The following is a 13176-nucleotide window of genomic DNA, read 5'->3' on the forward strand; positions in this document are numbered from 1 at the left end:
AGCAGACAATGGGCCACAGTGCAGTGGGTCCACCTTGAAGGACTTTGCTGCTGTTTACTCACATCACCACTAGCCCAAGATATCCCCAAGCAAATGGTGGGGCAGAGAGGGCGGTGGCAACAGTTAAAGGTTTGTGGATGGGAGGAGGAGAGAAAGCAAAGGCTTGGTTGGATCACTGTGCCACGCCGCTGGAGAGTGGCTACTTACCAGCACAGACCGCACAGACTCTTCACACAATACCACAGTTCTCAACATTACTCCAGTCCTGTTGACCCAACGTCAGAAGGTTCAGGAAGATGGAAAAGCAAGCAAAGGGGAAACAACAACAGGGATACAACCTACGCTACAGAGCTCATCCTTTGCACCTGCTTTGACCTGGTCCACAGAGAGGAGAAGGAAGGGACTGTGGTGCAGCATGCATCAACACCCTGGTCCTACATAATACATGCAGATGGAGAACAGATCAGAAGAAATGGCACACATCTGCGGACAATACAACATCCTTCATTCTAACAGTCATCACCCGAGACACATGAAAAAAATGAGTTGCATAACATTGACACAACTGTGCTGGTTAGCAGGGAAACACTATACGTCACTCAGGATTTATAAGGTTGTTTGAAAGAAGAAAAAAGAAGAAGAAGTGAGTGCCATGGTGAAGGTTGAAACATGGAATGTTTGAAGAGGGAAAAAGCTCTGTTGTGTTGTGTAAGAGGAACCAATGTGAGGATCCCAGAACAAAGTTGGACATGGACTGTTTTTATGGGAACATGAAGTGAAGAGATTTACCAAGTGCCTCGTGTTTCTGTGCAAGTATAAAGAGCCAACACGTTTGGAAGGTCGCCGACTGTCAAAAGTTAGTGAGAACACGTCCAAATGTCCTGAAGTGAGCACTAGTGGCTACCGAAGCTAAACCAGGATCTATGAGGCAAATATCTGGACAAATTTTCCTGTGTTCCTAAACATGAGCTGTTCAGTGAGATTTTTGAAGCAATGTCACCTTCGCAGGTCTGGGCTACCCACTTCCTTTATAGAGCAAGCCGTGCTGAGGAGACGTGTTTGTGATGGTCACTGTCTACTGTCAACACTCTGACTGGACAATTCACTTGGTACTGATGTTCCCATGCAGATTTCTTTTTCATAACTTTAAATCAATGACTGTCGATGATTTTATTCCAAACAGATTCACACAGAACCCATAACCAGGAAAGATCAAGAGTGATGTCTTGCTCGACCAGGTTGCTACGCTGATTTCCTGCTGCTCAGTGTCACTGACACGTTTCATCATCACGGGACAATGGGTTTGCAACTGAAAGGAATCATCATTTTTCAGCCTTAATTCATTCAGGGAGATGCAGAGAGGAAATGATTCACCCGCAGATGAAAAGTCACCAAATATGGACATTCCTTCTTCTTCTTCAATGAAACACTGAGGAAACCTTTCAACTCTCAAGAGAGTTATCACTGACACATTTTGCATCTGAATGAAAAAAAGTTGACTCTATTTTCACTCTGCTGCAAAGCTCTGCAAATCACTTGCAGCATATTAGAGGAAAAACAAAACAAAAAACATGGCCTGAGGCAGCTCAGAAAACAAAGTGGTGCCACATAACTTTTGATCCAATGACCAGCTGATGATAGTAAGAATGAGAGCGACGTAGTAACACAGTGGTTCGTCCACGAGCAGAAAGGGAGAGAGACGAATCAAAACGGTCATTTTCATGAAGTGTTGTCACACGTTTATTGCACAACATATAAAAATACAGATCAAAGTAGAAAAAACAATCATAGACAGCAACTCGGCTCTGGCTGGTCGAGTGTGAACGTACATGATGAAACTGGCTCAGTAGCTTTCTCCTCTGCCTGAGCTGGTTCTACTGGCTGGAGAGTGAAACTCTCAGTCTCACAACTGTGGACTTTCCCTCCAACACAAAAGAACCCAACAGTCTGTTTCACTAATTTGCCACTGTCAGCAACAATCGCTGGTCGAGGCAGAAGGCGTTCACATTCAGATGCAAAGCTTATAAGTACAATTAAACGTGTTTGTTCCTTGTCTCTGATCAGCATCTGTCTGTACTTAATGCCACAGATGTTGCAGTATTTCCCGCCACTTCCAGCACCAATTTCACCGCGCGCTCCCTTGTTAGCGTGCTAGCACACTTAGCTTTCAACATTAGCAGAAGGATCAAGACAAAACAATGCGCTGAATTACAGTGACCAAACTAGTCTGTGAATATCTGTGAAGGGTGTGGAATGATCGTGAAGCACCGCAGTTATTTGGCAGACACTCAAGTTTGGTTTACAAAGCAAATGAAGGAAATCATCTTCGATGAGTCGTTCAGCAGTTATCTGTCACGACAGGTCGCTTCTCCACTAGGTGACGTCAGGTGTGGTTAGTCACAGTTGAAGCAGCCAAGAGAAACAAACGCAAAGTGAAAGATTATCAGGGATGAAATGTGCTCCTCAGATGTCTGTTGCTCCAGAAGCTGCTTCTTGAATCATGAAAACCATTGTGTGAGCTTGATAAATCTGCACCAGTTCATTCATGGGATGTAATGGTTTCTCTAAGTCATGTGTTTGTGTGAGAGACAATGTTTGACCGGTCACATTTTCTAACTCTAGTTCCTGGAACTTTTCTTTCACAAGGCCGACACACACTCACACACACACCAACACACACCCACACACAGCCTAAAGCCTTCCCTCCAGAAGATTTACCCGCTGCATGATTTCATTCAAAGTGCATATTTGTGCCGCACCAGCTTGACTTGGCTCTAGCTCTGCATCGATTGAGCAGTGTTGACCACCAGTGCTGTTCAAAGCTGTGTGGAGCTCCAAAGAAGAACCGTTTTACGTCCTATGTTCAGCTGTCTCTTAACTTTCCTGTAAGAAATGATGGCAGCACTGATTCAAACAACAACAAAATCTTGAATAACAAATCCTGTTTTCACAGTGATAACTTGTAGCGATATGTTTTAAATGAATAATATCTGTGCATCATAGCTGTTAGTAAATCAGTGTGTCACTTTCTGATCCTGCAGTTACAAGGTCACAAACTAGGAAAGTATGTTGGTGAAACCATTAGCTGGATAATATCCTGTGCTGCATGTAACCAGTACATGGCAGTTCCAATAGTATTTAGCATAAAGCACTCAAACAATGCGCTGAATTTACAGGATCTTGTAGTTCCATCACGCAGATTAACCAGGATTAACAAAGATTCAGATCAGGATCGGGATGATGTTGTTCCTGAGGCATCTCCAGATGATACACTGCGACCAACTGCTCAGGAGCTTCATCAGTCTCCACTGGCTCGTGGTGAACTGGAGAGACAGAAAGAACAAGTTCGAGGAGAGCGACGTCAGCAAAATACACGTAAAAACAGAAGATCTACAACTGCTGTTATCTTCATCTCAATGGCTCGGGACTTGTGGCATGGAAATAGCATGTGAAACAAGAGAAATGATCATCATGTAGTGGGGTATGTTGTTATTGTTCACTTGACTCACTTGCAGCCCGCCTCTTGTTGTAGACCAGAAGCAGAAGCAATCCAACGATGAGAGATCCAATCACCACCAGTGGAGCAACGACTTGCACGGCTTTATTCTGTGACCCTTGACCTTCAGGAGATTCTGCAAAGAGATCCATCAGCATTATATCATAACAAGTACAGTATACTGTATATAGTTAAGACTGTAGGTTTGAAAGTAGTCACCTAGTGGGCTCCCTGTTGGAAGGTGTGGTGTCTTGTCTATGAAGAAAAGATTTTTCAGATTAAGTGATGGAAGCATAACTTTTGTTTCAAGTGAAAAATATGAACTCAAACAAACAAACAAACAAAAAAAAAAACAAGAGCAGCATAACTACAGCATATGATTCCACTTCTCAATCTCTCATACAAACATGTAAATCTATTGTCATTCCAAAGAGACTTGTTTATATACAAGATGATAAAACCAGAATCAGGAATGCTGACATGAGCAGGATTAAATGACAATTGTGGAGTAATATCACAGTTTTTCATCATTATAACTTCTGAATTCTAAAAAGAAAGTTCAAGTCTTAAAGTAATATATACAGAAGAAGAAAGAGAGGCACATTCAGAAGTCTCTTGTGATCATCCAAACTCTGGTTCCAAAAAGAAAACAATGCCTCAGCGTGTGACACTGCAGCTAACAAGTGGAAGCCAAAGGAGCCCATGGAGGGTCAAAGGGTCCTCATAAGAGCTTGGATGTACAAAGTGTAAATGCAAGCATCAACATGAGTAGAAACTCTTGCAGCAGATACTCCCATCTCCATCTGCAGTCTCACCTGTAACGTCCAGGTAGACCTCGGCATCAGCATCACATACGTGTGTGACTACCATGACAGTGTATTCACCACGATGGTCCATGGCAGTGTTCTGGATGGTCAAGGAAATGTTGAAGGCTGAGTCTTCCCTGATCCAGCGTGGCTTGGTGAAAGAATATCCTTCTTCCTCCTTCATTCTCTCATCTCCATCATGATAGGACACAACTGTATCCCTGCCTTTCTTCCAAATTACTCTCAGTATACTGTCAGTCTGGACGAGGCAGTTGAGCACGGATATGTGACCCACCTGCCCCTCGATGTGGCTGGTGCAGTTTAAGTCTTTAAAAGAGAAGAAGGAACATCATTCTAGAGCAGTTCATCTTTCCATGATCTGAGATGAGGCCAACACTTACTGCAGACTGAACTTCCAAAAGCGGCCACAGGGGGCAGCAGAAGCAGAAGCACGGCAAAGGACACCATGTTGATTCACCTGAGATGATGACAAATGAAGATCTCACCTGGGATGTAAATGTAAGAGCCACGAATTAAAGATGTAGCTATTACAGGGATGAAATGAACATTTGAGCATTATTAAGGGAAACAATCTGCTTCACAGAGCGTCTGACAGTCAGACACTTCCTCTTCATCCTTCCTGCTTTCTGCTTCTTCAGAGTGTGAAGACCTGTGTCCTCAGTCTCCCAGTGTGGAAGACCATCAGCATAAGACACAAGTCCTGAAAAGCGCAATAATTAATAAAAAAACAAAAAAAAAACAAAAAAAAACTGGCAACCTCAACTGTTTCTATTTCACATCAGTCAGTCAGGTATTCTGTCGGAGAAGGAGTTGACCAGTGCTGTGCATTTCAAGTTCTGAACTTCCTGCTCATGTGTTTTTAACTTTAACTTTCTCAATAAATGTGTTTGAAATTAACCTGAGATTTAGATTCACCTGCCAGGCAGTTTTATTGTCTAAGGCAGTTTTATTTGCTGTTCGATCAAATCACAGTGTGGCACGCTTTAGGCGTGTTGTAGTTTTTTTTTCTTTGAATTCTATAATGTCATTAATCCTGCATCACGGCAAGAAAAAAAAATACAGAATGCCGTTCAATGTCCGAACAGTTAAAAATAAAATAAAAAAATTCTGATACAATTTTAAATGTTACTTGTCTGTGATGAATCTGCATCACCGAGCTTGACTACACACAAAATTATTTAAAGCAGCGATTGTTCCGTTATCTTTCGTTACGTCAATACTTAATTTACTGCACTATCATTTATTATTGAATTTAAATATATATTTATATGTTCCATCAGTAAATATGAATCATTGTTGCGCTAAATGATTTGCTTTAGAACGACCGTGGCGGAGACACCCTGCAGTCAGACGGACACCGCGCGCACTTACGAACGCGTGCCCCGCACAGCCGCTTACGCGGTCAAACTCGGTCGTCACCTGTCGGTGAAGAGAGCAGAGCAGCGCGCGCTGATTCACCTGTCATCTGGCGTCCACCTCACAACCGGTGCACAGCAGTCTCGCACAGCACAGGGAAGAGAAGAAAGTCGACGGAGTGACACACGACTCGCTCTGAACACCGTCTGCTCTCCGTCTGAAGCCTGAACTGCGGTGTCCTCTGTACTTTCACTTTCCCTATGACTCGACGCAGCCGGCTTGTTTTCCATTAAGGACACTGGCATACATGAGTTGTTTGTTCACTGGAAACCGACTTTAGATTCGCAAACATTACTCCTGACATTTTGACTAACTGTCATTTTTGTGTGGCCAACAAGCTCATTGCAAGTCTGCAGTGGTCAGTACCGATCAAAACTGAAGGGCCAACCTGAGATTCGACATACATGTGTCAAACTTCTGGTTTGGATTGTGTTCTCTCTATAGTCTGTTATCTATAGCATTAAAGTATAAGAGCAAGGGTCGGCAAATAAAATACCACAGTGAGAAATGTGAGGGGCACAGCATGACAAAATAAATAACTCAATAAAATACATCAAAAATACTCATACTTAAAATAAAAGTTGTATTCAATTTCTTAAAAAATATGAAAAAGTACAATTACACCTTGCCATGGTACGGCAACAATATCTGTTATTTGATAATATTTCTATTTGATAATTTTGTTTAAAAGATTCACAATGAGGATGTGAATTTGTGAGTTGCAGACCATGCCGATCTCTCAGGAAAGGGTGGAATGCTGAGAACCAAAGTTACGGCGACTGTTGCCCTGATGTGAGACCTCAGATACGGGTGCATACTCCCCAGACTTCAGACCAGGGGCACCAGTCTGTTCCAGGTGTGAAGGGCAACATCACTTCTCTGGAGCCAAAACACAATCCAACTTTTATGATTATATGGATTATATCAGCAGGGCAGATAACATTTTATTGAGTGGAATATCCAACCTGGCTTGAAAGCTCTGTCCATGTTCCGGGAAAAAAAAAACACCGTCACATGAATCACGTATCAATCTACCGCTGGAGCCAGAGGCCAAGTACAGCGGGTAAATCATGAAGCCTCACACTACCGTCCACATACTTCAGAGCAAGATACCCATGGTCTTTGTTTGGTATGTGAAAGACAGTGATCTATTCTAAAATAAAAACAACAAACGCAGGATTAGCATCATCAATTTGTTTGCCACTCACACCACATGAATACAGTCAAGCAACATCACAAGTGGGAACGTCTGACTTTGGCAGAGCACACAAACGCACCGTCACACAGGCACAGGCTTTTGAGGAGTCAAACTTCGGCACTTGAAACTGCACAGATGTCACAACATTCAACAGTAACTTCTTCTATTCGGTCACCTGACGTGAGTTCTACAACACAGAGGTGAGCACAATGTTTAGTCAGAGAATGGGCTGTGTCCATTCGGCTACACTAGAACACAAGACAAATATCATGCAGCGACATCTTCTTTGTACAAAATCCAGCCACATCATCGTAGAAAAGAAACAACTTCACATTCAGAAGTGTCCAGTCCGGACGAGCATGCGAGAGGAGTCTAAATCCGGGTTGTTTTTCCAAGGTTCATCAAGGTTTTACAAACTTGTTTTACTGCCTGTCACGATGAGGAAAGAGTCAGCAGCCTCCACACCCACGCAGCAAGGTAATTCCAGACGTGACACTATGAACTTAGAAATACATAAAGTGCTTCTTTAGGAAGAAACAACCTGAACAGTACAAAACAGTTCTTCAAAAGGAGGTATCAAAACAATGCACTTTGGATGTGGGAGAACACGGTTGAAAATAAAGAGTTCGGAGAGAAGTCTGGCGACGGTGGGGTGGGAAGCCGACACTCAACCCAGGATGAGGCTGGACTTGCCCCCAGGTGGGTTCCTCCGGCCGGAAGGTGGACCTGCCCCCGGCTCCTCCGCCTGAGGGGTGTCATTCTGGTGCTCTGGTTCTGCTGCATTGTTTTCTAAAGAGAGAGGAAGGCGTGGGACGATGCACAAGCCTTGAAGCGTAAACTGTTTATTGTTAACAGATGAAGGCGGAGAGGATACAAAATGAGAGTCTAAAAATTAAAGTGCCATATCTAATGCAACTGATGAAAGTTTCCCAAGACGCATGTTGATTTCTGATCTGATGTTTCAGCGAGCACAGCAACAGTGCAATGTGCTTGGAGCCAGTTGGTCTGGATTATCATAACAGATCGTATCAGCCAGAAAATGATCTATAAAAGCAGCGAGGTCTTACCAGTCTCACTCCCCGACTGGTCTTTGTTCTGCAGGAAGGAGAAGAGGTTTCATAAACATCACTGAACATCAAACAATGCCTCAGAGAAGTGTTTTTTTTATCATGACTAAAACAACACTTGTGGTGAGAAAGCATCTATCAAGAGTTTACTTCTCTATCAGGAACGTCACCTGAGATGTTGAACTTTACACAGCAGGAAGGAGCGTTCATTCCACCAAACAGGTAAAAATACTAGGTCAGTACTTGAATACAAGTGAGTTATCCACTTTGAAAAGTCTGAAACTGAAAGTAAGTGTGCCTTTAATAAACAAGCCAAGATAACTAAGTGAAATAAAAAGTTCAGAGCTCTGACTAAAAGTGAAAGCAGGGATTAGTTATGTGCAGAACAGCCACAGAGAATAATACAATTTGTGGAGTAGTGGCCAAACTCTCCACTGTAGAAATCATACTCCAGCGTTAGCCTGAAATTCAAGGTCAGGGTTCTATGCACCAGAGCACTTAATCTTCTGAGACACTGCACAGCTTTCAAAATTCTTGTGCGTTATTAAAGTACTGACAATAGCTGACAGAAGCTGTTAGGACAACTGAGGCGACTTGGCTGAGAACAGCACAACTTACGCAAGCGTAACGGAAAGCTGTGTGAACGCGGTGCTATTGACAATTTGTGTGACCGTCTCAGCGCAACATGTATTTGCTTGTTTGTTTTGATGTGCTGCTCAGACTGTCAAAGCATGTCATTGTGTCTTTTCAAAGGACTTTTTTTTGATGGGACAGGAATTTGAAGATCAACAGACAACTCCAGCGGCTGGCACCATGTTCAGGTAACTCCGAGTTCAGAGCAAGCTTTTGTTTCTGTCGGGAGTATGCATCCACCCCTAAACAGGCAAGGACTCTCAGCAGTTACGTCTTCGTAGTAACTACTTTGGCTGCAGGTTGGCCTCCATATTAGTTTTGACTGTCACATTTTAAAAGGGTGCGCTTACAGAGCAAGAGTCGTCTGTGACAGAGTCCACGGTTTGATTCCCTCCTCTCCTCAGGGGGGCTGACGACTCCCCGCAAAGCACACCAGTTGGCTTCCCACCTGAAGGACGAAAGGGACAGGGGTGTGTGAACAGGGGTCAAACCCAAATCTTAACTGAAACTGTGATGAAAAGTGATTGTGTAAAATGGAACTAGAAGGAAGTGTGGTTGCGTGATGAGAGAGGAAGCAGAGAAGCAGAGAATTGCTCAACCGAGTTGACCTGCCTGACTATCAGCTGCTGCAACGGATGTTTGTAAGAATGGAGCGATGACTTATTAAACAGAGATATGACCAAGCCCTACTTTCCAAAGCGGAGCTATAAAAGCAGAGCAATAAAAAGACTACTGACGCATTTATCAACCCCACACTGAACGATAGAAGCATTAAATGAATGATGAAATAAAGATTGAACTATAATTGAAATACAATGGAGTCTGGCTTTTCTGCATGCTTGTGTTCACAACCTACTGAAGGAGGTTACAGAGAAATGAATCCGATGACTTATCATTTACACTAGAAAAAAGATTGGTTGTATGTCTTGTCCAGTCTGGTTAATAGGTGATTTAAATCTTATTTAGATTTTAGGTCATGCATTCAGACAGCCAGCATTCCCTAATTTGGCAGACAAAACAACTAACCAAAGCACGGGCCGGTGCTGTAACAACTTTATATTGTTTTCCAAGCGTGCTGCAACAGAAAACTGAAACCAGTTAGACCTGCAGATTTCCACATACTATCTACCCTCAAATACCTGCAGCTTGGGCAACAACAAGAGAGATTTCACTAGCCCTCGTTGGCTGCGTCCATATAATCTCTGACTCATTGTCACCACCTGCTGGCAAAGGTCATTATTCATCGGTCGGAATAACGTTCATTTTCTTTGAAAAAACGCCTCATTTCAGTCATAGCGCTGAGGTTACTCAGGGAATGACACCTTTAAAATCACGTTTAAAAGTACTGATTAAACAGAATAGTGCAACTGCAGTGGAAACATAGAAAAATGTCAAAGCAGAATAGTGAATAAATAAGATAAACGATAACAGGTAGGAAGGTTCGATTGCATTCCTAAAGAATGAAGCCTTTTCTGCTGTCACCCCTGTAACAACCCCAGGCACTTGGGTTTAGCATTCTTCTCCTTCTGGTTGAAAGAAGTGAGTTAAGAGTAGAGCTTCTAGCAGAGCAATGTGTTGGACCATTAAACACTCAGATATTCACATGAATACAAATCTTAAGGGGGGAATAAACTTGTTAAAGACAGAAGGTCAACAGTGAAAATATTTCCCTCACAGGAAGATGTCTTTAACTATCATTTGTAGTCCTGACTCCAGGGTTCACTCAGTGTCCCTGGCAGCTGACCATCGTTTCTACTCATGCAATTGAGTGGAGCCAATTTTGTAGAATCAGCTTCAGCATTTACAAATGAAATCTTGGAGCAGTGAGCAACATGAACTGTCCCTTAAGATCATGTTGAATGGGGAAATGAGCAGCTATTAATCACAGCCAAGAACTCATTAAAACAACAGCAGGATTGTTATTGAGAGAGAGGTGAAGTTGGCATATCAATGCATGAAAATCACATGACACTACTGCTCTTCTGATACTGATGGGTGTGTCGCCTTCAAAGAAAATCACCATTACAGCTCCGAGAAAGTACGTTTACCATAGCATTTAGAAGAAAACGTGCATTAGATACAGGTTAAGGCATTGTAAGGTTTTCCACCGGACGAAAAAGTACAACTCTATATGTGCAGATGTTAAAATTCCATGAAGTTTAAGAAGCTGGGCTCTCCAAGAAACAGAAATCGCCAAGATCATGGGTGTCAAACTGGTCCACAAGAGGGCCATAGTCAGTGCAGGTTTGTGTTACAGCTGTACAAGCACATATAGGTTAGCCAATCCTGGGTTAGCTGAAACATGTGTCCTAACGTCAGTCATGCCACCAGCGGTTGTAGCCTCAGTTATGGTCATAGCGTGTAAGGCCACGGTACCTGGAGGGTTATTCCTTCGATTTGCATAAGGGTCTTCAGGTTCAGCAAAAACACTGGAGGCCATCTTGTTTTTTCTTACAGGGGGCTTCTCCTCATCTGCACCGAATGAGATGTTGGATCCACCACCAGGAGGCTGCAAAACCCTGGAGTAGGAGGAGGATGTGGTATCAGTCACAAACACGTTTAAAAAGAGGCTTGCAACAGAAGAAAGCTATCCCAAATTTGTGGATGCAATTCCTAATTATTTAATTCACTTTACTTATGTATATTTAGTTCATTTGTTAATCATTGAATTATAGCAAGTCCAGAGTTGCAGCACTCTACATTATCTGTTTATATTAGCACAAAGGCCAAGCTTTAAATCAGGGGAAGTTCTAATTTAATCTTTTACCGACCACATATTGCTGCCATAAACAACTATCGTGAATATAATCAGAGCTTGCAAATAAGAGGGAATTTCCAGCATTGGCAGTGGGGTCAACTAGAGGCTACCAGCAGAAGCAGGAAACCCCAGTATAGCTAAAGCTTTGAACTGGTGGATTAACAGTTAAGAAAAGAAAAAAAAAACTATTAACAGTAAAGACTGGCGACTTAAAAAATGTTTGGCTAAACAAACTAGATCTGGACAGACTTTATGTATTACGCAATTTGGAGTTCATGATAAGATAATCCTTATCAAATGATGCATGGATAAGGTTGAAGTGAGACAAGAAAATTTATAAAAGTACCGTCAAGTAATAAGATAACCATTTATAAACAACTGGAACTAATAAGGACCATGACATGAGAGGGACACTTAATGCGGAGAAGTAAACAGGGACAGATGGTTTGGATACGGGGAGAGGAGCGATGGCGGACAGTATCAAGTCAAAGGAGAAGAGGAAGATAAGGACAACCCTGAGGTTCATGGATGTGATGAGGGACAATATGAAGAGGACATGAGAACTTTACATTCCCCAATATATTGAGACAGGAACATACATTCAAAGAATATTAAAGACACCATTGTACTTATCTGGGTTTAGAGGACCACACAGGGAAAAACGCAACACATGCAGTTAAAAGCGTATAAAACCATTAAATAAAGACGAAATACTCATACTTAAAAACTGGACGCTACTAACCAGGGACCAGATGAGACATGATGCCCCACCCAAAGGCGCAGACGGGGGCTTCACGCTTTCATTGATAAGATATACCTGTTAAAATGCATAGCTAATTCCCAGCTAACACACCAGCGCTATGGGTGCACTGAGTTATCTCGCAGCTGAGGTTAATGGGTATGGCGCCCTCGTCCGCCAGCTAGCATCAGCTGTACAAAGGGAGGCTACAGTGCGAGCTAAAACGACTCCTTTTGAACCACGTTAATAGATAAAGAGCATTAAGGAGGCGTTTAGCGCTTGTTAAAATGTGCTTGGGACGGACATGCTGGGGTTCTACACAGAGGACGACGGGATGTGGAGCGTGATGCTCCCACGGTTTTGCTAGCAGCAGCAGCAGCAGCAGCAAAGGAACAACGCCTCTTACCTGGAGCTGTTCTTGGCACCGGGCTCCATCCCTGTGTACGTTTTAGTAGTCGTCATGTTGTGCAGGGAGAAATGCGTTACAAGGCAAAGGATGCTAAAATACAGTGGAATTGGTTGTTGTTGCACTTCACCACCTCATCACTGTCTAGTCAACCTGCTCCATAGTCTGAGTGGTCAAACTAGCATCGTGGGAGCGCACTTCCGCTACTTTCTTTCAGAATAGAACGTTGCTGGTCAGGGAGCGCAACTTCCGTTTTTCAAGATTGTCAAAAGCCATGCTCCTGCGCATGTGCCTAGTGTTCTAGTTTTCAAGTCTGCTTTGTAGCTCACTTTGTGAACAGTGTTTTGGAATGAGCAATATTGTTTCATTTATTATGGATTTACATATTTATAGAGTTGAGTTGCCAGGCCATGAAAAATCAAATACAAATATTAAATGTAATCACTTTTGACACTCGGACAACATGGCACCTTCCAACACCAGTACTAAAGCTATTAAACTGAAAAGGTTTCTTTTATACTTTTGAAAAACATATTGTGCTACAGCAAGCTGAAGGGCCGCTTGAAATACAAGTAAAGACAAGACCAGATGCACAAAGTGTCGAGTGACAATTTCAGACCTTCATTAACGTCTGGT

General features: G+C 42.7%; 2 protein-coding genes across 4 annotated transcripts; both read right to left on the bottom strand.

The window, feature by feature from the left end:
* Positions 1-1727: 1727 nt before the first annotated feature.
* Positions 1728-5902, bottom strand: LOC128754403 (uncharacterized). Of its 3 annotated transcripts, none has more exons than XM_053856999.1 (6): positions 5782-5902; positions 4704-4780; positions 4312-4629; positions 3716-3751; positions 3510-3632; positions 1728-3323 (listed from the first exon to the last, which is right to left on the bottom strand). In XM_053856999.1, the coding sequence occupies exons 2-6, from the start codon at positions 4768-4770 to the stop codon at positions 3211-3213; spliced, it is 657 nt and encodes a 218-aa protein (XP_053712974.1). In that variant the 5' UTR covers positions 4771-4780; positions 5782-5902; the 3' UTR covers positions 1728-3210. The 3 variants fall into 3 exon arrangements, with proteins under 3 accessions (XP_053712974.1, XP_053712972.1, XP_053712973.1); XM_053856997.1 differs by having other exon boundaries at positions 4704-4808; XM_053856998.1 differs by having other exon boundaries at positions 4704-4808; positions 5743-5839.
* A 1025-nt stretch (positions 5903-6927) lies between these two features.
* Positions 6928-12739, bottom strand: LOC128753776 (jupiter microtubule associated homolog 1-like). Its single transcript, XM_053855846.1, has 5 exons — positions 12541-12739; positions 11014-11156; positions 8988-9085; positions 8005-8032; positions 6928-7726 (listed from the first exon to the last, which is right to left on the bottom strand). The coding sequence occupies exons 1-5, from the start codon at positions 12594-12596 to the stop codon at positions 7605-7607; spliced, it is 447 nt and encodes a 148-aa protein (XP_053711821.1). The 5' UTR covers positions 12597-12739; the 3' UTR covers positions 6928-7604.
* Positions 12740-13176: the final 437 nt, after the last annotated feature.

The sequence above is a fragment of the Synchiropus splendidus genome, chromosome 2 (assembly GCF_027744825.2).
Source record: "Synchiropus splendidus isolate RoL2022-P1 chromosome 2, RoL_Sspl_1.0, whole genome shotgun sequence".
NCBI classification, from domain to species: Eukaryota; Metazoa; Chordata; class Actinopteri; order Syngnathiformes; family Callionymidae; genus Synchiropus; species Synchiropus splendidus.